Here is a 23,448-nt window from a genome sequence, read left to right as displayed (position 1 = left end):
GAAAAAGAGGTGCTTCTACATATCTGTAGGTACAACTAGAGGGGGAAAAAAAAAAGAAAAGAAAAAAAATAATAAAGAAGACAACGGAAATGCAATGGATAAGCCATTTCCAAGTTTGGAAGGCACTGGGTGCATTTCAGGTCACCAAGAAAGCTGCCACGTAAGTACCCAAAGCTGAAAATCAATCAGGCTCCTTCAGCAGCTTTGTGTTATCAGTCTTGCCCTGCAGAGCACAGATCTGAAACATTAGGCAGCCCAACAAGAAGGGGAAACTTAATTTGAGAGCAGCTGTTTTAAGACAGATACATAATGGTGTTAGAAGAGGAGGACTGCGGTGAGGTGAGAACCAAACAGAATTCTCATTAGGCTGAGGAAGCTTTTAACTTTATTATTGTAACCAGATGCAGACAGAGTGCAGGTGATGACAGTCACAGCCTAAGTCAGAGGAGGGAGACAAGCATATTGCAATGAAGGTGGCTCAGTTAAAAACAACTAATAACAAATAGTCAGCCTTCAAGGGACTTACTGGACTTAAACTCAAATATTTATTCTGTTGCAGCGATTCTGGATGCTCAACTGGTAATATAGGCCCTGTCACCTCCAGGTATTTAGATACCGGTTTTCCTTGATGGTAGCAGGATTAAGTGCAGAAGTTTATTTGAGGATCCAGGCATAGTCTAGCTATGCTTCTGCTTTCCACTGAAGATATTACCAGTGTTTGTTTCAGGAGGACAAAATCAACTAAAAGTTATTTTAGTTGTTCTGCTCTTTTATTTTCAGACTTAGAAAATAGAAGTACTTTGTTGCATTTCTGTTTGCATTGTTAGTTCTTGAAATTGTGAATTATCTCATGAACAATGAAAGATTTATGTGTCATTGAAGATACAGGAACCTCCAAGATGGAATGCACCAGTTAAGAGCATGTCATAATACTGAAGAAAAGCTAAATAAAAGAAACAAAGAATTGCATCTTCACCTGAAATTAATAAGGAGAATTGGAATGTACAACAGTAATATACATTTGAATTTATCAGGGCTGTTTGGAAACAATGTTACAGAATCTTTTCAGAAGACATATGTAGCTGAGACCTTGGTTTAATATTTTGTCTGAAAATATGTTTATGGTAATTTGAATGCTAAAGCAAAAACTGAAAGATAGGAAGGGCTGTGTTTCTCATCATGCAGCTGAATGTATAATGAATAAATATATGCATTCCTTTTATGATACACACTTAACATGACTAATGCTTTGTTTTTTTCTTAGATTATTTTAATTTTCTCAAGGCCTTAGCTATAGTCTTTCTATAGGAGTAAAGCTAGCAGACAGGTACCATCTGTAATAAATGCTGCATTACTTAGCTACTTCTCTTTCATAGAAACAGCAGAGATGTTCAAAGCATGTGGTTACTGAAGGAAGGGTTTCTGTCTGTGCATTTGGCAAGGCAGCAGTCATTTGTGCTCTGTCCTGAAAAGCATTATCAGGATTCTTCTACCTGGAATGATGATGTCTGTTACCATCACTTGTATATGTGGGAGCAGGCAACTTCTGCTGTTAACGTAAAACTGAGCAAAGCCTGAAAGACCTGACAAAGACCTTACCAAGCTAAACAAATGACAGCATAATGGCAAACACAGCTCAACGCTGAGAAATAAAAAGCAGCAGCACTGGAAAGAATAATCTGAAGTCTCTTTAATTGCTGGTATAATGTAGAATTACGTAAAACTAGACAGAACTGGAAATGGGATATTTAAGTATCCTAGCTACTAGTCTAGTGCTAATTTCCCTACTTGCCTTATTTTCAGGGTACAGCTACCTATGGATTTACAGAATACCAGGCAATCAAAGCTGTCAGTTCTACTATTATAAGCCATTCGTTGCTTATCATGTGTGCATAGCTCATAGGAAGGCAACCTCTGTGACTTGGTGTCCTTGTCTGCAAAACGCTGATAGCAATGCTCACCCAAATTATAACGCACTCATACTCCAGGAAAATAATTATATGCTAAGGGAAATTGTTAGACCAATGTATTTTGATGGGCAATTCCTATGACATGCATATTTTTATCTCACATAGACAGAGTTTACGTGTAGTAGTTGGTACAGTGGTTTAAGTTGCTGTTCATCCACTCTCTTTTTATTTAAAAATTCTCTGTTATAAATAGAAACAGCACACATCGAGACAAAGGCTCATGATAACCCTACATTCAGGAGCATCTCTGGATTAAAATGCATATGTAGCAAATAATCTAAGCACATCAAGAGCTGGGTCTCCTGCTTTCTCTGGCACACAGAGAGAATAACAAGGCAGAACTCCAGGTGTGGCTGACAGAGCTTGGACTTCCTTTCACTAGTTTGGCACCTCCTTAGCCAAATCAAATATCTTTTGGCTCATCTACATATGTGAGAATCTGATTGGGTTTATCTGCAATTGATAGTGTCTAAGACAGAGAAGAGAGTATTTATTTAGAAGGAATATACAGCAGAATTAAGAAATGGAAGAAAGAGGCAGCTGACCTATATTTCAGGTACTGGAACATGTCTGTAATGCAGATGAAAAGCCCATTACAACTCCCCTTTAAATCGTACACCATCCAAATCTATTTGTCATGAAGCAGTTACCTGCTCATAGCTGAAAAAGTGCTTTGATATATTTTTTATGAATCTAGCTTCTCCAGCAGTAAGATAACTGATTGCAACACAATCTTGCATTAATTATTGTACTTCTGTCTCCAGAATGCTGTCCTATAAAAAAAGGAAAGCTGAAAAACAAGGATTTAGTCATTTTACAAAAAGAGAGCCAGATAAAAAAAGGCTTAAGGAAGAAATTTTTTCTTTTCTTACAAAGTACTATAAAGGACAATCAATTAAGAAAAAAAACCAGTTTAAAAATGCCTTTTGAAAAAAACATTCTTTTTTGATATCAATAAGATATTCAGTAAAGGAGGAAAGAATTAATAATAAAAAAGAAAAGGTGTCATTCAGAAAACATTCGGAAGTCTGGGATTTGGTTTTTTTTTCCCATCCTGGAAAAAAGTAAATGGTCAGTAACAATTCAAGGCAAGCAGTATAATTTTTTTAAGCTGAAATTTGTATTTCTTTTAATTTTTATTTGTAATGTTTCTAAGATATAAAATTCCTCAGTCCATATTCTCTATGAAAAAGGTAAATGATCATGTAAAAAAAAAAAAAATGTTTTACCAGATATTTTAAGTATCCATCTCGTATATTTATGCATTCACATATTATACAGATTATAAGGATGCAGGAGTTTTTATTTCAGTTTTCTCTTCGGTACCCTATAAAATGTTCATTCTTGAACTTTATGTTTTAAACATGGTTATATCTTATGGCAATGTCAATAAAATCATTCCACTTCTTTCTTTTGGTTGTTATTATATTGAATCTTTCTGATACATTTTACCTAAACGAAAAGCTAGGGCCTTACAGTTAGCCCCAGAAAAGGAGTAATACTGAACTTAATAAAAGAAATATAGTTATTGTCTGATTTATTGTCTAATGTCTGATTATTATTCTTGTCTTTTTTTTGTATGTTACCTTAATGCTTTACTGAAATGGCAGCTGGAGTTTGGCCTTTTAATAAATTTCAGTCCTTAGAACTGCAGGATGTAAAGTCCAGATACACATGGCTTAGCAGCTCCCAATTAAGTTTAAAGGGAACATTATGTTACTATTACAAATTAATTAGGTGAAAGAAAACGTAATGTACGCAAACACTGTGACTAGTGTAAATATACCCAACAGCATTTGTAATAAAGTGAATAATTTTTAAGGAGAGGCAATTAGACAGTGAGTTTGCTAGTGCTCCTGATGAAGACTTTCCTGCTGTGTTTTATATACACTCAGATGCTATTTCAGTGGAACATCTTTCCTTCTGTTCTCAGCCCACATGTAAAACTGTGTTTGTCTCAGATCTCAAGTTTCTGTTTCCTTAATGCGGCCATCATGTGTACTATGTCTGGACTAAAAAGGCTAGCCACATTGTAGTCCCTTCTGAAATTCTGTAGGGAGTATGTGAAGACACCAGGTTTCTGCTTAGCATTATAGCTGCTAATAAAATATTTAAAAAAAAATAAAATAATTAACTGGGCCTGGCATAGAGACATACCCAGCTCTTGGTCTCTAGGAGGCTTTTTTTTTTTTTCCATTTAATGCTTCCACTCCGTTGTCCAACTGAGTACAATAAAGACGTTTGTCCATGTAATCCCTCCCTCACATGTATTTCCATTACTTCCCTAGAGGAAATAATAGAAGCATAGAATCACAGAATGGTTTTGGTTGGAAGGGACCTTCAAAGACCACCTAGTTCCAACCCCCTGCCATGATGGTCAGAGACACCTTCCACTCTATCAGGTTGCTCTAAGCCCTACTCAACCTGGCCATGGGCACTGCCAGGGATGGGGCACCCACAGCTGCTCTGGACAGCCTGTGCCAGTGTCTCACCACCCTCACAGGGAAGAATTTCTTCCTTATATCTATTCTAAATCTACCCACCTTTAGTTTAAAAACATCACCCTTTGCTCTATTGCTACAGCCCCTACTAAAGGTCCCAGTTTAAAAATGTTGTCTGTAGACCAGAACTAAATGGCACAGCTCTTCCACTTCTTGCTTGTCTTCTGGGTCCATATGACATGAGGTGGGAGACCTGGTTTTCCATTTATGTGTCTTCCTTCTACCTCCCTTGCTGGAAAAATTCATTATCCTAGTAGCCCAGGAGATGAGTCAATACACATGGTAAATGGAAAAATAGTGCCTCTCAAAAGACTTAGTTGTGTTTGAGCATTAAAAGCTAATAGGTCATAAATGGGTGTTATGGTCTGGTCTCTGGTATGAGCATGTTGGCTCAAGATATCAATTCCCTTGATAAGTGTGGGCTTTAGGACTTCCTTTTAAATGAGCACCATGAGAAAAGTGGTCCTTAAATCTCCCATATATTTTCCATTCAAATACAGGTTGAGGATATCCCTGCTTTTCACACCCCAATTGAAGATATTGTTAAGCTTTTCTAATATGTATACTATCCTGCTTTTTGCACATATGCAGAGAAGGAATATTGCAAAGGCAAGTCATATCTCCTTGTTTCATCCCTACATTTCTTGGGAAAAAGTCAAATACTACAAGTGAAAAGCATCTTCCGAAATCAGTTGCCTAGAAAACCATTCATATTCACGTGTTTGGCAAATGCTAAACAGTATATTTTTCACTACTGCTAACAGAAGATGTTAGCATACATTAATAATGAAAATGGAACAGTGATTCTGGCACATCTTTGTGGAAGTGTTTTAAGGTCAGTAGTTTGAGAGAACAAAACAAAATAACATGGGTTTGTACATTCTGTGTTATCTTTGCAGATTAAAAGGGTTACAAACAGCCTTGCTCTGCTCCAGCTTTAAGTCGAAACTTTACAGTGTTGTGGTATCAGGGTAAACCTGGAGCTGCTCAGGAGGGTATTAGATGTAGATATCTTACAATTACTTACTGAAAGCTATGACTTACACCCAGAGGTCAGTGGGTCTTTTAGATATAACTAACCCAATTCATTTCCTTAACAAATAAGAATGATTTATTTAGGTTCCAGCTTCATTTTTATCCCAAGTACCATGTAAGTATACAAATGTCTTTCTGCATTACACTGTTTTAAAGCTACTGCATTAAAACTTAGACCAAGTAGACAGACAGGACCACAGCATGTCAGCTTTAAAGTACCCAGCTGCAAAGCCAAGAATACAGGCTAAATTTATGCAAGTCATATGTTAATTATATATGCATGAATTTAATGCAATTGGGCACCCACCTGCATGGATATATATTAATAATACCTTATAGTATTAATAGAATTAATATGAAGGAAATACCATAATTTAATTTACATATTTTTATATTTATCTTTCCATTTTTAGTTAGGGAAAAAGATAAAAAAATAAAAAGAAAAAATCTACTGCATGTATTATTGTAATGTCATAATAGATTACTTACATTGTAACTAGCCTAATTCACTCCATATAATCCCTCTTTGGCAATGAGTTTCTTCTTCAGCAATCTCTAGAAAGAGGTCTATTGACTGAAATTTACATTGTTTGGCGAGCTCTGGCTTTCTCAGCAAGGCAATTTATCATACAATTAATTGAGTCTCTGGGTCATCCTATTATCAATGAGATTAGGTATTTGTTTGAAGCAAGGTATGTGCTTTAGTAATTTGCTGAGCTAAGGCATGTGCAGGACAACTGGAGGATCAGGCCCAGCCAGCACGGGTTTATGAAAGGCAGGTCCTGCTTAATGGACCTGACCTCCTTCTACAGCAAGTTGACCCATCTAGTGGACGAGGAAAAGACTGGATCTTGTCAACCTAGACTTTATTCTCTTAGGCCTTTGACACCATCTACCACAGCATCTCCTGGAGAAACTGGCTGTATATGGCTTCAACAGATGTACTCTTTGCTGGATAAAACCCTGGCTGGATGGCTGAGCCCAGAGAGTGGTGGGGAATGGAGTCACATCCAGCTGGTGGCCGGTCACAGGTGGTGTTCCCCAGGGCTCGGTGCGGGGGCCAGTGCTGTTTAATGTCTCTGTTGATGATCAGAATGAGGGGATCAAGCGCACCCTCGGTCAGTTTGTAGACAACATCAAGCAGGGTCTGCTGGAGGGCAGGAGGCTCTGCAGGGGGGTCTGGGCAGGCTGGAGCGATGGGCCCAGGCCAGTTGTGTGAGGGTCAACCAGGCTCAGTGCCGGGCCCTGCCCGTGGGTCACACCAGCCCCCGCAGCGCTGCGGGCTGGGGCAGGGGGCTGGGAACTGCCTGGGGGGAAAGGGCCTGGGGGGGCTGGTCGGCAGCCGGCTGGGCATGAGCCCCCCGTGTGCCCAGGCGGCCCAGGAGGCCAGCAGCACCCTGGCTGGTGCCAGCAGTGGTGTGGCCAGCGGGAGCAGGGCAGTGCCCGTCCCCCTGCCCTCGGCACTGGGGAGGCCGCCCCTGGAATGGCGCGGTGGGCTCTGGGCCCCTCGCTCCCAGACAGAGCCTGAGGGGCTGGAGCGTGTCCAGAGCCGGGCAGGGGGCTGGGGAAGGGGCTGGGGCACAAGTGCTGTGGGGAGCGGCTGGGGGAGCTGGGGGGTCAGCCTGGAGAGGGGGGGCTGAGGGGAGACCTTGCTCGCTACAAATACCTGGATTGAGGTTGTAGGCAGGAAGGTTAGGTCTCTTCTCCCAGATAGCAACCGACAGGATAATTAAAAACAGTCCCAGGTTGTGCCAGGGGAAGTTTAGATTGGTTTTTAGGAAAAAAGTCTTCACATAAAGGGCTGTCAGGCACTGGAACATGCTGCCCATGGATGTGGTGGAGTCACCATCCTTGGAGGTATTTAGAAGGAATGTGGATGTGTGCTTAGGGACATGGTTTAGTGGTGGGCTTGGCAGCGCTGGGTTAACAATTGGACTTGATGATCTTAAAGGCCTTTTCCAACCTAAAATTATCTATGATTCTATAAGAAGCAAGACAATTATTGAAACTACTGGACGTGACATTATAGACAGCTTGTCACTTGTGCAGGAGTGGGCTGAGTTTAGGCCATCCTGAATCCTTCATATCTGAATGCTTTAGTTGTTCCTTTGTGGAGGTAGGAAGCAGGTTTTTACATACTTTCATAAAGTGTCATGTGATGCAATCTATATATGTGTGTGTGTGTGTGTGACAAATTGGAATGTCCTGAGAATACTATAATCCCAATATTATCCCAATAGTTATTGTGAGCCTAGTCCTGAGGGTCTCTGGCAGCCAGGCTTGCAGGATTGAATCTTTGCACAGGACCACCCATATGTTCATAATGATTAATGAAACTTCTCAGATGCATTAAATGCACTTGTCTTGTCTTCACACCTCAGTGCACAGTCAAAGAATAATATCAGCCACCAAACCCACTCAGGGTGCTATGCATTATTATTTAATTAAACAACACGGATAATTTCCAAGACTACTTCAAGTATAAACATGGCCTGGTATCTAAGCTCTGTTTAATCTTAGGAAGAAAATATAAATGTTGAGAGAGGAATTAAACTGAAATGTGAGGAAAACAATTTATGCAAACAGTTCACCTTTTTTGTTTTTCTCCTTCTAAATATAGGTTGAGAAAATCATGAGCTAAGGGAACTCTCCACCAGGCACAGTTTTTTCCTCCTCTCCCCCTCCAGCCATGATGAGTGTGAAGACACTGATTACAGAATTTATTTTTAAAAAATATCTTTACATTATCTGCAGAGATACACAGAGGTCTAGTAAATTGTTCTGACATATCTGAGTCAGAAGCCCCTTTTAGCCACAGGAGAGTATCCCAGTAATGTAGATGATGTTTGGTTTGAAACTATTTGCTGGAAAAGCTCTGTGAAAGTGTCATTGCACTGCATAGCACCAGCACACCACCTCTGAACATCTGTGACTTAAACACTACCTACGGTCTGTGCTACCCTTTCCAAGGGAGGCAAATTTACTTCTTTAATATTTTGAAGTAGTGTCATAGAAAAGACTGGATCACTCTCTTTTGCTAATACGTTGCAGTGTTGGTAGGATATCAGAAAGTGTCTTTTTGCTTGAAAGAAAACAAAGTTAGATCAGACTGGAGAGCTTTTGAAAAGTCTACTCCAAACTAGCAAAGTTATTTTTCATTTTCTGTTCTCTGAGCCAAACCAATGCTTAGCCCTTACTGCACTGTGTTTTTCAGAGGATGCCTATAAAACTCAAGTCCGAATTGATGACGAGCCAGCTTATTTGGACATTCTAGACACTGCTGGACAGGTGAGTAGTTTGGCAATGTGAATCAGTCAACCAGACATAAACCTAAAGATTTTAACCTCAGATATACGGATCACAGAGCTAGAAGCAAGCTTCCCTATTCAAACATAAAGGGAGCAGTAGCAGAATAACATTGACGAATTAACAAAGAAGTTTAAAGAAATGCTTCAGCAGTATATTATAACTTCAAAATCAGACCAGAAGAGACAGACAAATTTAATCAAGTAGAAGATAAAAAGCTGTTTGGTTCTTTTTCTCTTGTATGTAAAAACATCTATCACAATAGTGGAATGAATACATGCAGTTGTTGGTTTGGTTTATGTGTTTATCATTCCTGTTTTTCTATATATTACAGGTATCTGCTGGTCTACTTGTAGATCAAGTGTTTTATTACCAGGCTTCTCCTTACTATGTTATATTTAAACATCAGCTGCTCAGCCATAAGGAACATATCTTCATGTCAAAAGTAGCACACAGTGTATGTCTGACATGTATATGCATGTGTGAGCGTCAGTCAGAGAATTGTTTCACATACAGTAAGGCAAAGGAAGGAGTTAAATGCAAGAATTTCTTCTACTTGACTCAGTTCATCCCCTTTCCATCTCTGAACATTTTTGTTGTTTAATGAAAGCATTGCAGCTGGTTGATCTTTTCCTGAGGTACGTGTCAGGTTCTGTTTGAAGGTTTTGATAGTTTCGTGAGTTTCCATAGGGTGTGTGCACCTTGTACGGGAATGAGTTAATCATCAAGGACAGAAGATCCTTCCAACAAACAAGATTCAGGAAGTATAGGCATGGAAACCTTGATCTCAACTTCTGAAAGGTCTGAACACACCTTTGCTGGGCACTGCAAATGGTGGGAAATACAGTCTGCTGCCAGGAATTAGAATGGCATCAAGGTACAGAAAGCAGAACATAGTTCAGGGGGATTGTGGCCTGAGTTTTACATGTGAACGAAATATAGGCCGATTTCAAAGTGAACCCAACCTAGTTTCAGGAATCAAAGGGTGCTCTGAATTATTCTTCCTTGACCCAAAATTACACAGTCTCAGCAGTTAACCAGTGCCTTGCTGCTGCGTCTCCTATAAAAGTGTTTGATTCCCCAGAAAATTTAAGCTGAATTTCAAGACACGTATCCAAAGTGGTGAATTTAAGTGACCTAAAATTTTTTATTATACCAGAAGAATAACATAAAGGAGTTCAGCGCATAATAGTCCTCACATAGCTTCAGCAGTGATTTGGCTGGGGGAAAGAAGGAACATCATAGCTGCTATTTGGTAATGTCTGAAAATATCTGTGCTTGTGTTTGAGAAGGGGAAGAAACATCACCTTTGCCCACTGAGGCAAGTAACTTCAGCCCTATGTGGTCATTAGAGCAAAATCACCAGGGGAATTCCACCTCTAGCTGTTTGCTTAGCCTTGTAAGGCTTTATGGGTTAGGGACCTCCTTTCATATTATTGTTCACTATTGTGTTATCCTTTCATATAGTTCACTGTCTACATCTACTTCATTCTACTCCTAAATTCACTTTAGTCTTGTTTTGTAGAGTTAAAATGCTAAAAAGTGAAATACTTTCTTTCCCAGAGCTGAAGAGAAATGGTGATTCTGAGTTTATGTGTGCAGCTTTTTACTAGTGGAAAGAGGAGCAAAATGCTGTACAGGATTTCTTGTAATACGCTGTAAAAACAAGAGGAATAATTTCTTCTACTTTGATTTTTTTTTATAATTTGTTTTTGTTACTAGAAAAATAAATGTTTGTTGTGTTGAGAAAAAAAATACTCAGATATTGATAATATTTTTCTCCTCGCAACCACCAAAATCAAAACCTCTATTTTGAATTTTTTCTTAATTAGAAAAAGTATTTTTTTAATGTTTAAAATTATTTTTTTAAATAAAAATAAAGTGGCAATTTCAATCCTTTTGAAAGGTTGTTTTAGATTCAGGAAAAAAGATAAAAATATTCCTATGCATTGAACTTTTAAGTAGCTGAAAATATTATGTTTTCCAGTTTAAACAAAGCTCATCTTTTGTCACTTATGTTCACTTTTTAGGAAAAATTCTCCACAAACCTGTACAATTTTTACTTTTTTTTTTTTTTTTAATTTCAATAGTAGAGAAAGGTTGGAGACTATAAAGTTTTATTTCAAGAAGGGACCAAAACATCCATAATATGGCATGTAATGACCAGAGATTTTGGAGCAGGCAGAGACCAGTGGCAGCAGCACCACACTGCAGACCATCAGCCTAGGACACCAGATAGCCTGGGTGCAGCTATTCCACCTCAAGGTCGAGTTTGAGTTGATATGAGAAAATCTCTGCTTTAAATTTCCCTGTTTTTCCAGTGCAGACTCTCATCACTGAAATATGTCTCCATGTATCTGTGCTAGGAAGCTCTTCCCACATCCCTACACCCCTATTTTTCATAAGTCCATTCTAAGCATCCTGGATTTAGCTGATTGTCTTTGCAGATGTCTTTGAATTTGCTGCCTCTCTTACCTACACAGCTCCCAAATAAATCAATACTTAATCCAACTCCCATTGAAGTCAAAAGCTAAAATAGCCTCTTTCCTCACAGAGGGTTTAATGGTGCTCTCACTGAAGTTCAAACTGAAATCTTGCTGGAGCTTTGATGACTCAGGGTGAATACTGAAAGTGCCCAGTTACGCTCGTGATGGTGCGCTCTGATGGTACCTTGCCAGGTTTCATGTTAAAGCAGAGATGGTGTTACAGCTTCTAAATCATGTAGTGGAAGTCCTTGCAGTCATAAATACTTCAAAGTCAACTTTGAATAATGACTTTAATCACTTCAGAAGTTCCGGGAGCTAAAATTGTAATTCTTCCCTGTTTGGGAAACACAGGAAGTCAGTAGAAAAACTGACCGAAGTTAATGTATTTTGTTGCTGTTCTTGAGAATATGTGCCACCAAATATGCTTCTTTCCTTGCTGTACCTATGCACTAATTGAACACTTCAACACTGACTACATATTGTGATTTGCTAGTAATTAATCTATTTTTTTCATTGTCAATTCCAGGGTTAAAAATCCACATCTGATTTCACACATGAAACTGGGTAAAAATCTTTGCTATTTTAACTAATAGATACAGTTTGGAGCACCAAAAAGTAAGTGGAGCTTCAGAAATACATTTCTGATTCTCAACTTTCTGAAGTTAAAAAACATTCAAAGTGAAAAACAGAAACATGAATAAACCCTTGGTGTTTCTTATGTAGTTATTGATCTTCCTCTTCTCATATGCATACATAGACACTATTAAATACAACAGATCGCTCCTCTCAGAAAGCAGCCTGATGTTCCATGGACTCTGGATAGATATTTTCTACATCGTCATTTGTCCTCTAGTGCTCCTCCAATATTGTTTTTCCACTGCAGATGCAACAGGAGGCACGTTCTTAATGTATGTAGGGCTAATGTAAGTAGTTACACTTCACTGAACTCACTACCCCTGCTTTTCACCACCTGCTACCCCTGCCAGCAGGGTAGCCTGTCTCTGCTCACCATGATCAACTTCAGACAGAATAAGGTTACATTTACCTTGGAGATTTTCAAGAGTAGGCATTGGTAATGGAGCTGCTTGTAGCCCAATTGTCATAAACAGTTTGTACCATAGGGCTTGAAAACATGACGTGCAGCAAGAAGGAAATGAACAAAAAATGAATTTTGTTTTCTTTTTCAACGACACAACTGAATCTAAAAGATGTTTATCCTTAGCCTCACATTTGCTAATAGAAGACACTATCAATGATGTCTTTGGCTTTTGCTTAACCAGAAGTTCTCTTCTTAAGTCTAAAATTTTCTTTTTGTGTCTACATTTCAATTAAAGCAAAACCAAAAAGCAGACAGAAACAGAGAGACAATGTAAGATTGAGATTCAGGAGGAATTTTGTGTAGTTAGTTTTTAACCCTCTAGGCTAGCTACGATTTAGCATGTGGAATAAAGAATAAAACCTTCATGTGAAAATATTATCTGTAAAGCTTGAGCTTCCTTGTTCAACCATGTTGATGGGACATTTTTTGAGTAACTTTCCCTTGAAATTCACCCATGAGCCTCTCTCTCTCCCTTAAGGTTGGGAGAGGTGTTGTGGCAGGGGGAAGTATATATAGGATTATCCTTTTCTTATCCAATGTGTCATAAACCTTATCTGCTTTTACCTATAGTTGATTTAAACTAGTGTAAACTCTTTGTTTCCAGGAAAGTTGTGGTGTACATGAAATGACACTCAGACCTCAAGGCTGCATTCAGTTCCCTTCACAATTATTCTCAGAAAGTGACAACCCCCGGCTGCTGGCCATGCACAAAAAGCCTCCACACAGAGTTACAGAAACCTTCTGTTCACTCATTTAAGCTTTCCCCCTCTCTCGTCTCACTTAAAAATATGTTGCCGCTTCTGGAGCCCAGTTTAAATCCCTCCTCGTGGAGCAGACCCAGCGGTTCCCTCTCCTGCTGTATTTATAAACTGTTGACTGACACAGGTGCTTTCAGTCTTACACATCTTTCCTCCTGACGACACGTTACCCAACCCCCCTGTTTAGACCTTTTACCAAACTTTAAAAGAGCATCAGTGTTCCCTTCACCGAAAAACAATCTGAGATGACCCGATGTAGAAAAGGCAAAATTGTTCTCAGACATGAAGTAGGCAAGTATGCAGGAAAATGGATTTCTGTACCTGTCAGTGAGACAGTACATTTCAAGATTATTGCACAAATTTTTGCTTGTTAAAACATGAGCTTTTTATGATAAACTTAGTGCACCAGTATATTTCCCAGGTGTGAGCCAGAGTCTTGAAAAATTGGTCTTAAAATGTGATGGCATGCCATTTCAGGGAGATTTTCCTTTGTCTGGAGTGGTGTGCACATGAATTCATTTCCAGGCAGACACTTTTCAACCTGACAACAACAGTGCGCTCTGTAGTGAAATCCATCTCTCAAATTGCTAGCAAATCACAGGACATGTTTATCCTGCCAGCCTCCAGGACTATGATTTTCGCCCCCTGCTTCAAGCTTTGAAGAGGGACCATATTAGTCCCAAGAGCCCTTCAGATAAACACTCTTGCTCAGCCTCAACACTATAGTCCGATGACTCACTCAGGCTGTTACCTGAGATCCTTCTGCTTATTATCTAAACATGCCGCTCTAATCCTGAATCAATGGAAGTCAAATCTCAGACTACACTAGTGCAGCTTATCTAAGGAAATGTAAAATGCCTTTTCAGTGGTAATTATATTTTAATGGCCCTTTACAGCACTTTTAAGGGGAAAATAATTTTAGTGCACTTTCTGCTAGGTGTTGTAGTGAGTAAATGAAAGCCATTTTATTTTTAAAGCATAGTGGTAGTGAACTAAGTAGCAACCATTAACACTGTATTAGGTGAAGAACATTAATTTTATTTTCTTTATGTGTTCTTGTTTCACAGGCTGATGATGACATACTTAGAAAGTCAAACCATAGCACTGAAAATTTGGTGGATTCTCAAGGCAAGCTGTTTGGTACTTTCTAGGAAGAAGTAACATCTCTGCCATGACCAAGTCATTTTATTTGGGAATAGACAAATTTTGAAGAAAAAATTATCTGGCACATATTAATGAAAAAAACAGTTCCAGTAAATCATAGATGAGATTGCAGACCTGACTCCAATTTCTTTCAAATTATGGGCAAAATATTCTTTGGCTTCAGTGGGAAAAGGTCTAAGCTTATGCTGTCAAAAAAAGATATATTATTTTAACAAGACCAGGCAACTGGCAACTGAGATTCCTAAATTCCTTTCTGGTCCTTGCCAATGAGTGGATCATGGGGCAATAAAGGATGAATCAGTTTGTATTTCTAGGTCTGCATTCTGATGAACCGGTGCAATAAGCTGTTGCAGGGAGCAGGCATTTAGGGTGAACATCAGGGTTTGTTGAGTCTAGCAATGCTGATCTCCTGCCCCTCGCCACCGTTCTGCGTCAGTAAAGTCAGTGTGAGTGGTTCCATATTACAGGTGAAGGAATATTTTCCAGTGTTGGCTGTTCTTTCTCCATTATTTTTTTTTTCTTTTGAAATGCTTTCTCTCCTGCTGCTCTTTTTCTTTCTTTAACTAATAACTTCCAAAAATAGATATACAGTGATACTGCTGAATGATTTATGACTTTTTAAATAAGAACCTTTAAAAGGAGGGAAAAAAAGAGACTTTATTACATATTCTGACTAAAGTAGAACCCCCCCCCTTTTTCTTCTTTCCAGGTCTTTCCTTGTAGTATTTCTTTGGCGAGGTGGGAGCTTGTGTTCTGATGTACATTGTATGGAAAACATCTATATAAAAACATCCCATATGATTAAACTTTGTCCAGACCGTCCACAAGACTGTGGTTATATAAATTTGTCTTTTCTTCTAACATTATATGCTATATTGTATACTTCTTTCCACTATTGGATGGTACTGAAGCCCTCTGGAGTTACTTCCAGCAGACATTAGACATGCTTTAAGTGTGTCCTGATTTCTCTCTCTATATAAGCAACTGTCCTAGATAATCTCACTAGGAATTCCATTCTACAGAGGTTCATCTGTCAAAAGATACTTGTTACCAAGCAGCCGTACACAGACCTGGGACTCCAGTGGACAGAAAATTGTTTTCTACCTGTATCAATTGTCACAAAATTCGTATCAGAAAGGTATTTCCAGGACTAAAAACTTGGCTTGCATGCTGAGAAAAACAGCACGTGTAACAGCGACCTCCTGCTGCCATTTGACTTGACAATAACAAATGACCAAGACAAAGGTCTTTGCTGAGTGGGGTGTTCATGCTTCTCAGGAAAAGTGGGTTGTCCCAAAGAACCATAATTTTCAAAACTTATTTCTCTTTTATTCTATTCTGTAGCTGCTGGATACTCTACCAATGCATTGAATGGTGGTGTCTCCAGACAAGAGACACCAAACAAGAGAAAAAAACACTAGAGCAAAAAGTTACAGAGTTTTATCTAAATTACCCAAACCTTTGAGCTGCAAAACTGAATGAGATATTTGGCTGGAATAGGCTTTCTAAAGATGTTATTTCCATTTCACACTAGTAGGAGGTGAAAAAAACTAAAAATGAAAGACATCTTTCGTAGCTGAAGTTACAATAATTTTGCCCCAGAACCTGGAAGTGGCATCAACCCCCACAAAAAAGCAAACTCCAAAAGCCTACAAAACCAACAAAGAACATAAAAAGTAAACCTCAGTAAATTTTGAACTCCATTTCTTGTCACCTCTCCTTTGTAATCTGAGGAATGTTATTACATCTATCCAGATATTAAAAGGAGGAAATTAAGAACAAAGCAAAAATTGAAGAAAATAATTAGGTAAAATATGGAACATTTTCTGTTTTCTTTTTTTAAACTGAATGTATTTCAGATATGTTTTTTTCTTAATTCCACAGGAGAAATCTTGCATAGATTGCATAGATTTTTGTGCCTGCTTTTATTTTGTCCTAATGGCTGAGGAGAATGAATTGTTGCCATGGGAGTTCCATGTCATTATCAGAGCAGCGGGATGATGTGAAGCAAACCAAGCCAGGGTGCAGTCTTTTCTTTCAAAAAGACAAACCCCAAAAGCTTAGCAAGTAGCTGCATAGTTGTACCTGTGTAGGAAATCAGATCTTCTCTTACTTCACACCATGAAGCAAGCTGAAGAAGTCAGATTCCACTGAACTTCTGAATTGCAGATGGGTTGTGTCCTTGTGCTGGACAGTCTTGGGGTATGTCAGAAGCTACTCAGCATTTTCAGGATCTACTGCTCTAAGCTAGATACTTCATAACTTACAGTTTTGGAGCTCTCCCTTTGTCCTTAACGTTGGGTTTGTTTGTTTTTTTTCTAATGAAATAATAACTGTTTTCCTGATTTATAGTCAGGCACAGAGGCTATGGATCTGAAAATGGGTGTCATTCTCCCCACCAGAAGTGAATTAGCTTCAGTTAAATTATTTCTGATTTACTTTAAAGGCTGAATAATGTAGCAAATGGCTCTGGATGCAATCTTCAGTCTATGTTGAATGTATGAAGCAATATTCAACTCCTTTAAAAAGTTAGACATTTATTTGAATTATTAGAAAAGATTTGGTCCCACTGAACATCTGATGTTCACATCATACAAAGTTACCTTAGAGACATTCTGTGAACTGCTCACAGTGGCAGCATCACACATCCCTGCTGTTTCAGCTAAGGCTGTGTTCCCACAAGCCCCCAGAAGGTCACTGAGAGCAGCCTTGTAGGACTGTATATATAAATGTATATATACAGGACTGTATATATAGATACCAATCCAGTGCTTATCACTGTGCCCTTAATGCTACCTTAGCCACCTGTCTTGCAACAGAAAACATTTGTGCAAATGTGAAGAAAAAAGAACAGTGGGATCTCCTTCGTGCTGCCAGTCACAGGGGCATGACAACTTAGCCCATCTGTGCCACAGAATCCTACCAGGTTTTAATATCGCAAGCAATACAAAATAAGCACAGCTGTAACAGCTGGTTTGCATTTGTATTAGTGATGGTTTGTGTAGTCCGCAGGGCGCACATCCCTTAGACAAACGGTGAGCTAAATTTCAGTGGCAGAAGTGAGTGCACAATTGATTAAATGCTACAAAAGTCTAAAATAGCCACTCAGCAGATACTTTGCTTCTCCCCCCCCCCCGGCCCTTTTCATATTCTTAGCTTATATTACACCTCTGGTGATGAGTAGGGCACAAGGGAGGGGAAAGAAATACCTGCGTTGTGGAATTTTAAGGTAAGAATACTTGTTATGGAAGTCATCACAAGAGAATATATATGCAAGCCAGAATCTCATTTGCAGTCGTTTATCAGAGCAATGAGGTGTCTGACTCCACAGCCTCTTGCTTCACTTCTGCAAGGCTGCACAAGCCTCACTGGGGAAGATGGCAAGTCTATGGTGCCCGTGTAAGCTGACAAGAGCTTGTTTAAATCCCTGGTGAGCCCTTGCTTGCAGCTGCAGTCATTACCTCTTCACTAGTGGGTTGTTGTCTTTTTTCCCCCCTCTGCTGTTTACTAAAATGTAATTACTGAGCTATTAATTCTTTCCCTTTACCATTTATGATGCATTTGTGATAAAAGGTGAAAATTGGCTTTATTCTTTCTTGCATACCAATGAGGAGGGGGGAAAAGTATTATATGGTGTGCGATAAACCAAATGCAGTTGGGGGTTTTAGAGGTAGTTAACAATGAAGATTGCTTCAGTGCCTGCATTTAGGAGAAAATTACTAAGGTGTTTAAGAGAGAAACCATTAGCATTAATATGAAAGAAAAAGATAGTTCTCTGAGTTAGGGATTGTTGCACTGAGGCATTTTTACTGGCATTGTGGAGAACTGATACGGTGATTTCATCCATATTTAGGGGTGAATGAAAAGTAGATATCATCTCCTAGGTGATGGACTGCGTATTTTCATTACTACCTATGACAAACCATCTTTGGAAGAGTAGGATTAATAAAGTTAACAAAAGCACAGTGGCAGCTAACTGGCAAATATATTATCACCTGAAGGCAGGAGGGCAATTGGAGTGGGAACATTGGGAACATTAGTGCAGAGAAGCTACTCCTGGAGGGAGAGTCTGAGTGCTACTGCAGGTTATTTAGTAGTTCCTTAGTGACAGGGGAGAGTCACCATGTGATTCTGTTTTAGGAATTCCTGAGTTATTTTATTGGAAGATGTTCTCACTTGTCTTTTTTTCCTTATTTATTTGTCTTTCCTTATTTTTTTCTACCAGGCTGGTGTGGTTCAATCTCACTTCATAAGCCAGCCATGATGCAGAACAGTATGTGAATACAGAATAGCAAGTGCATATAAAGCGTTCTGCAGCTAGCGAATGGGGCAGTGCGACAGTGATCCAGCAGCGTTCAGGGTGTGAAGGAACATCTACAGCTGCCTTTCATAAGACTTGATTCTGCACAGTCTGTGACTGTGAGCAATACCATATACGATGAGAAGAGGTAGCAGAGCTGAAAAGAGAAGGTGAACATCAGTCTTTAAGCCCACAGGTGGAAAATGTCATGAATTCACAAATGATGAAAACAGATTGTGTCCCACAATGATTTAAGGAAGTCAATAACCAAACTAACCTCACAAACTGGTGATTTTCCAAAAGGGAGAGAATTTGGACATACTAATACAGTCTCAGACTCATCTGAATGAAGATGAGACTAATGTCCTCATGAATTAACTAGATCTAGTAACTGAGATTAAGAAATGAAAGGATTTATTTTTGATTAATCCTTTCTTTCTATTTAGGACTTTAAAGGTTCATTAAGTCTCTCCAGTAGTCAGAGCTTAAAGATGTATTAACAGATGTGAAGGAATCCATCTCTTTCTCTGCAAATACATTAGTCTTCAGAAGGAATCCTGACCTGAGGTCTGGTGTAATATCAGCTCCTGTTTGGGGTTGAAGACTTGTTTCTAGAGGGAGCAGGCTGATGCTGGGGAATGTAAGTGTGGGGGAAGGGTAGGAAGGGAAAAGTTCCTTTTTTTAAAAAGTTTTCAGCCAAAATTTAGTGTAAATTAGAGACGTAAGACTCTGCTTGCATTTCATGTTCAGTGTGAGTCTAGTCGTGTTTCTCAAATTGCCAATGATCCATTCAGATGACTCACTCAGCTTGGACCATCTTCTTGCCCATAGGCAAGGTTTTGAGCTACTCTCTGTCATTCAGCCTACCTAGGTGGTGAGCTTATCTCCTCCATTTCCAGACCGTACACTGACCTCCAGAAAACCCTGGAAGTGAGCAGCTAAGAAGTAATGTTGCCATTATCACAAAAGTGTAAATCATGTCTGTGTCTTCCACCAAAGATCACCTGTCATGAATATTCTCCTTCTGCCTGTGTCCCTTTCCAGGTAAATAAATTAGCTTTAACTGGGAGTGGCCAGATGAATAGGCACTGATTTCAACAGCCTTCATATTTTGCTGCTGTTTGTCTCCTACATTATGGATTAATTTCAGTATCTCTGCTTTTTTAATTGTACACTACCAGAGTTAAGAAAAAGCCTACTGATTTTGTACAATGTGGAGATTGTAATATTGCCTTGGAAGGCTGTCAGATTAGGTTCAGACAGGCACTAGTCTACTAGGAACATGGACTGCATCTTTTATGTTATCTTTATACTGTACCCATCATCAGTGATGTGCATTTTGTCCTTCGTACAAATTCACAGAAAGAAAGGGATATTGCTGTTTTATAACAGAAGCAAGGATTCCTTCCTGTAATTATAAGGCGTGAGACACTGACTGATCATTAATCAAGGGACTGATTATAATAATAATCCACTTCCACTGCAGGCTTATGGGCTAATTCTCATTTATACTAATCCCATTTTGAACAGTTCCTGGATCATAACTAGAGCAGGCAAAAAGGGTTGTAAGAGAGGGGTTTGGTTTACAGCCAGAACAGTGTAGAGACTCGATGCAGAGAAGAATCAATCCCTGTCCTCCAGTATTTAAGCCAGAGCCCTTGAATTTCCTTTGGTCTGTGACTGAGCTGTTTTTTCAGCTCTCTTCCTTCCTCCCAGTGATGTGGCAGATGGTTTAGGCTGGCACAGGTGGCTGGGTACCACCTGCTGCAAATTTTTTCTGTATCTTTTGGTATACAGCTCCTTTTGTTGTTGCTGTTCGCAAAGGATGACTGGAAATAAGAGGGAAGCAAGAAGAGAATGTGGAATGATGCTGATATTTTTCAGTGTTTTCTTGTTTTCTGTTGTTGCTGAGATCCTACAGATGATGCATGCTGGAATCCTGTGAGCAAAGACAGGACACTTGGAACTGTGACTTCTGAGATTGAAAAGATGTATCTGTTTATTATCTCCTAATGTAACTTAGCCCATGCTGAGGGATAACATTTCCCACTGCTGAGTGTTGCGAATGGAAAAATTCTTTATTGGCTTTAGGCACTAGATGTTACATCCTCTCGACCTTTTGAACTCCATGGGAAATAAAACTGCCTTGCGGAAACTAAATGAAAAGTTTAAAATGAAGAGGAGAACAAGTGATCTGTGGCTTATATTGTGGACCTCAGAGGATTTGTATTTAGCCTCTGTTGAGGTAGTGAGAGAGCTACACTACCTAGGAGTGACTTCGATGACTAAGGAGAGACATCCCTTGTATCTTAAACACTTCTCTGAAGATGGGTTGAATTACTCTTGAGGTGATCATATCTCTGTCCTGAATTCAGAGAGAAACTTGAAGACTAATGTAGAACAGGTGACTACCTGTTCAGTGGCAGAAACCAGATGAAACAAGTCCCACCATTTGCTTCTAGATTAGCAGTGGTGTTATGGTGGTTATAAGGTATAATCCACCCAACTTCCTATCTGGATGCTTTCTCATTTGAAATGTAACTGCTGCAGGTTTCTTGCTGCTTGCTTTTACAGCTGACCTTTTAAAGGCTACTTGCTTCTATACCTTGTCCCACCCCACCCCCTCAAAAAAGAAAAAAAGTGAAAACCAAATAATTATCACAGCGCTACTCACCAGGGTACTTTTCTTAGGTAAATCTATTTCAGGAGACAAACGAAAAGCAAAGCACACTTTATGACAAGCAGTGTTCAGTGAATGAAGTGTAATACCAGTGAAGTTAACTGTGATATTTATGTGCATGAGACAATTTATTAACAGGGATATGGGAGGATTGCATTTTGCCTTTAAAAAAAATCATTTGCTGCTAAAAAATAATCTTTGACTGTATTGGCAAAAGCTTTCCGGAGGTAGAAGGAATTCCCAAATTTTGTAACCAAAAATTCTTTTTCTTAAGTGAACAATGTATTTTCCTTTATTTCCTGTATGTTGTACAGTCTTTACTTTTGATTATCTCACTATTCGAAATAGGGGGTTTTATCCCCACTGAGTTTCATGTGTCCTTTTTGTTCATGTTACCCTTGTTTATTGATTTTCATAGATGAACAATATATTGCCTGTTTCCAAGACCATAGCTACCCCCCCACCCCCTTCACCAGTGTTCACTAGAAATGTGAAAAAAAGCCGTCATAATAAGAATGACCCCTGTGGTAATCAGGGAGACAGCTTTGATTAAGAACATCTGTTAGCAGATTCCCAGTTCTAAAGTCGAGCAGAACATAAGACAAGAAGATATAGAAAGTGGCATTTCTCAAACTGTGAGGCTGGCCTCCCTGGGGAGACTCTGACCTCTTCCAGATATACAAGCCAAGATCATAAAAAAAATAGAGAACAGACATCAAAATGTGTGGGGTGTGTGTAGTTTGAAAAACATGACACCTTTGTTTCTGAGGTGCGGCATCTTTAAATTTCTAAGCTCTACACTTCTGAAGAGTGCAGAGAAGGACTGCACATCTAACCATTGCGCTGTATTTACTCCTCAAACACATCACAAGGCAATGAAAAAGAAGGGACAGATATGATGCTCCCCTGTTCATTGCCTGTGTCCTTTTATTTTATTAGTTCTTCTCTTCCCCCCCTGCCGCTTTCCCTTCTCCTTTTGGAAAGGCTATCTATTAGCAATGCGTAATGTGGGCATCCCGGAGAACTGGCTTCAGTTTTGAGTTCTGCTGATGTAAAATGGTCATGTGGAAGTGATTGTTTCTTAACAATTTCTGTTCTAGGTTGGAAAAAACCCCCACCTTTTCTAGCCCAGAGGTTTTTCTCTGGCATTGTTCAGCAGGAAATACTTAGGAAATCATATATTAGGCTTGGCTTCAGTGAACTCTGTGATAGACCTTCCTAGATTCCTTCAGTCAGCAAGGTAGGGTTGTCCTGAGTTAAACATTAGATCCAAACCCCTCTGTTAGATAGCAACCCATAAATTAATCCTCATGAGGATCTAGGTATCTAAGTGTAGTCTATCTGACTTTGCTGCTCAATGCCTACACTTCGTCCTCTGGAGACATTAAGGTACTGATCTTATTTGGAAAGAATTCTAAACTCTAATGAAAAAAAAAAAAAAAGCATACAAGTTCCATTTATATTTCTATGAAAACAATATTAATTTTAACAATAGTTTAAAAAAATTGCTTTTTATGAAAAGTGAGATAAAAAAGGATAAAGCAAGGTGACAGGGAGAAAACAAAGGATAAGCATTTTCTTCTTTGCTAAGTTGTTCTCCTAAAAGCTAATAGAAAAAGCAAGTGTATCCAGGAGGAAGAAATGTGGAAACAGGTAAAGCCTCTCAAGTATGAGTATGGAAGTATTTGTTGCTAGAGTTGAAACTTTTGATATAGGTAAAAGGCAATGAGATGGGTTTATTACAGGTACACTGGCAACGAAATGAACACCAGAAAAAACAGGTCTGCTGCTGGAATGAGTGAGTGGACTAACAATGAGGAACATGGAAAAGACTGACATACTTAAGGCTTTCCCAGCCTTTACAGGCAATCCGGGCTCTTACACCTCCCAGGCCTTCAGGCCTCGCAGGAGAGTTTGAGGAAGAGATATGCTACCCTTAGTAGAGGGCATCAACAAAGGACAAGTTAATTAAGCTGGGTGTGTGCAATTTGATACAAGATGGGATGCATCTGAGTGTGTTGAGAGAGCTGCTCTGTGTCACTGTGAGGCTATTCTGTCATCTTTGAAAAATCATGTGAGATGCCTCATAACTGATGAAAGGCAAATGTGACATCTATTTAGGAGTAAAATAATTATTCAGACATTTTCT

At 39.2% G+C, this 23,448-nt stretch overlaps 1 protein-coding gene across 1 annotated transcript in view; it reads left to right on the top strand.

Annotated features, from left to right (window-relative positions):
• The window catches only part of RIT2 (Ras like without CAAX 2), a 179,443-nt gene that overhangs the window by 65,330 nt on the left and 90,665 nt on the right, over nt 1-23,448 (top strand). Inside the window, exon 3 of the mRNA XM_040580358.1 lies at nt 8,721-8,794. Coding sequence (XP_040436292.1) covers nt 8,721-8,794 — 74 coding nt within the window. The remainder of the gene's footprint in view (nt 1-8,720; nt 8,795-23,448) is intronic.

The sequence above is a fragment of the Falco naumanni genome, chromosome Z (genome assembly GCF_017639655.2).
Source record: "Falco naumanni isolate bFalNau1 chromosome Z, bFalNau1.pat, whole genome shotgun sequence".
In the NCBI taxonomy this organism is placed as follows: Eukaryota; Metazoa; Chordata; class Aves; order Falconiformes; family Falconidae; genus Falco; species Falco naumanni.
Note: the sequence above shows the minus strand (reverse complement) of the source record. Positions and strands in the feature narration are given on the sequence as shown.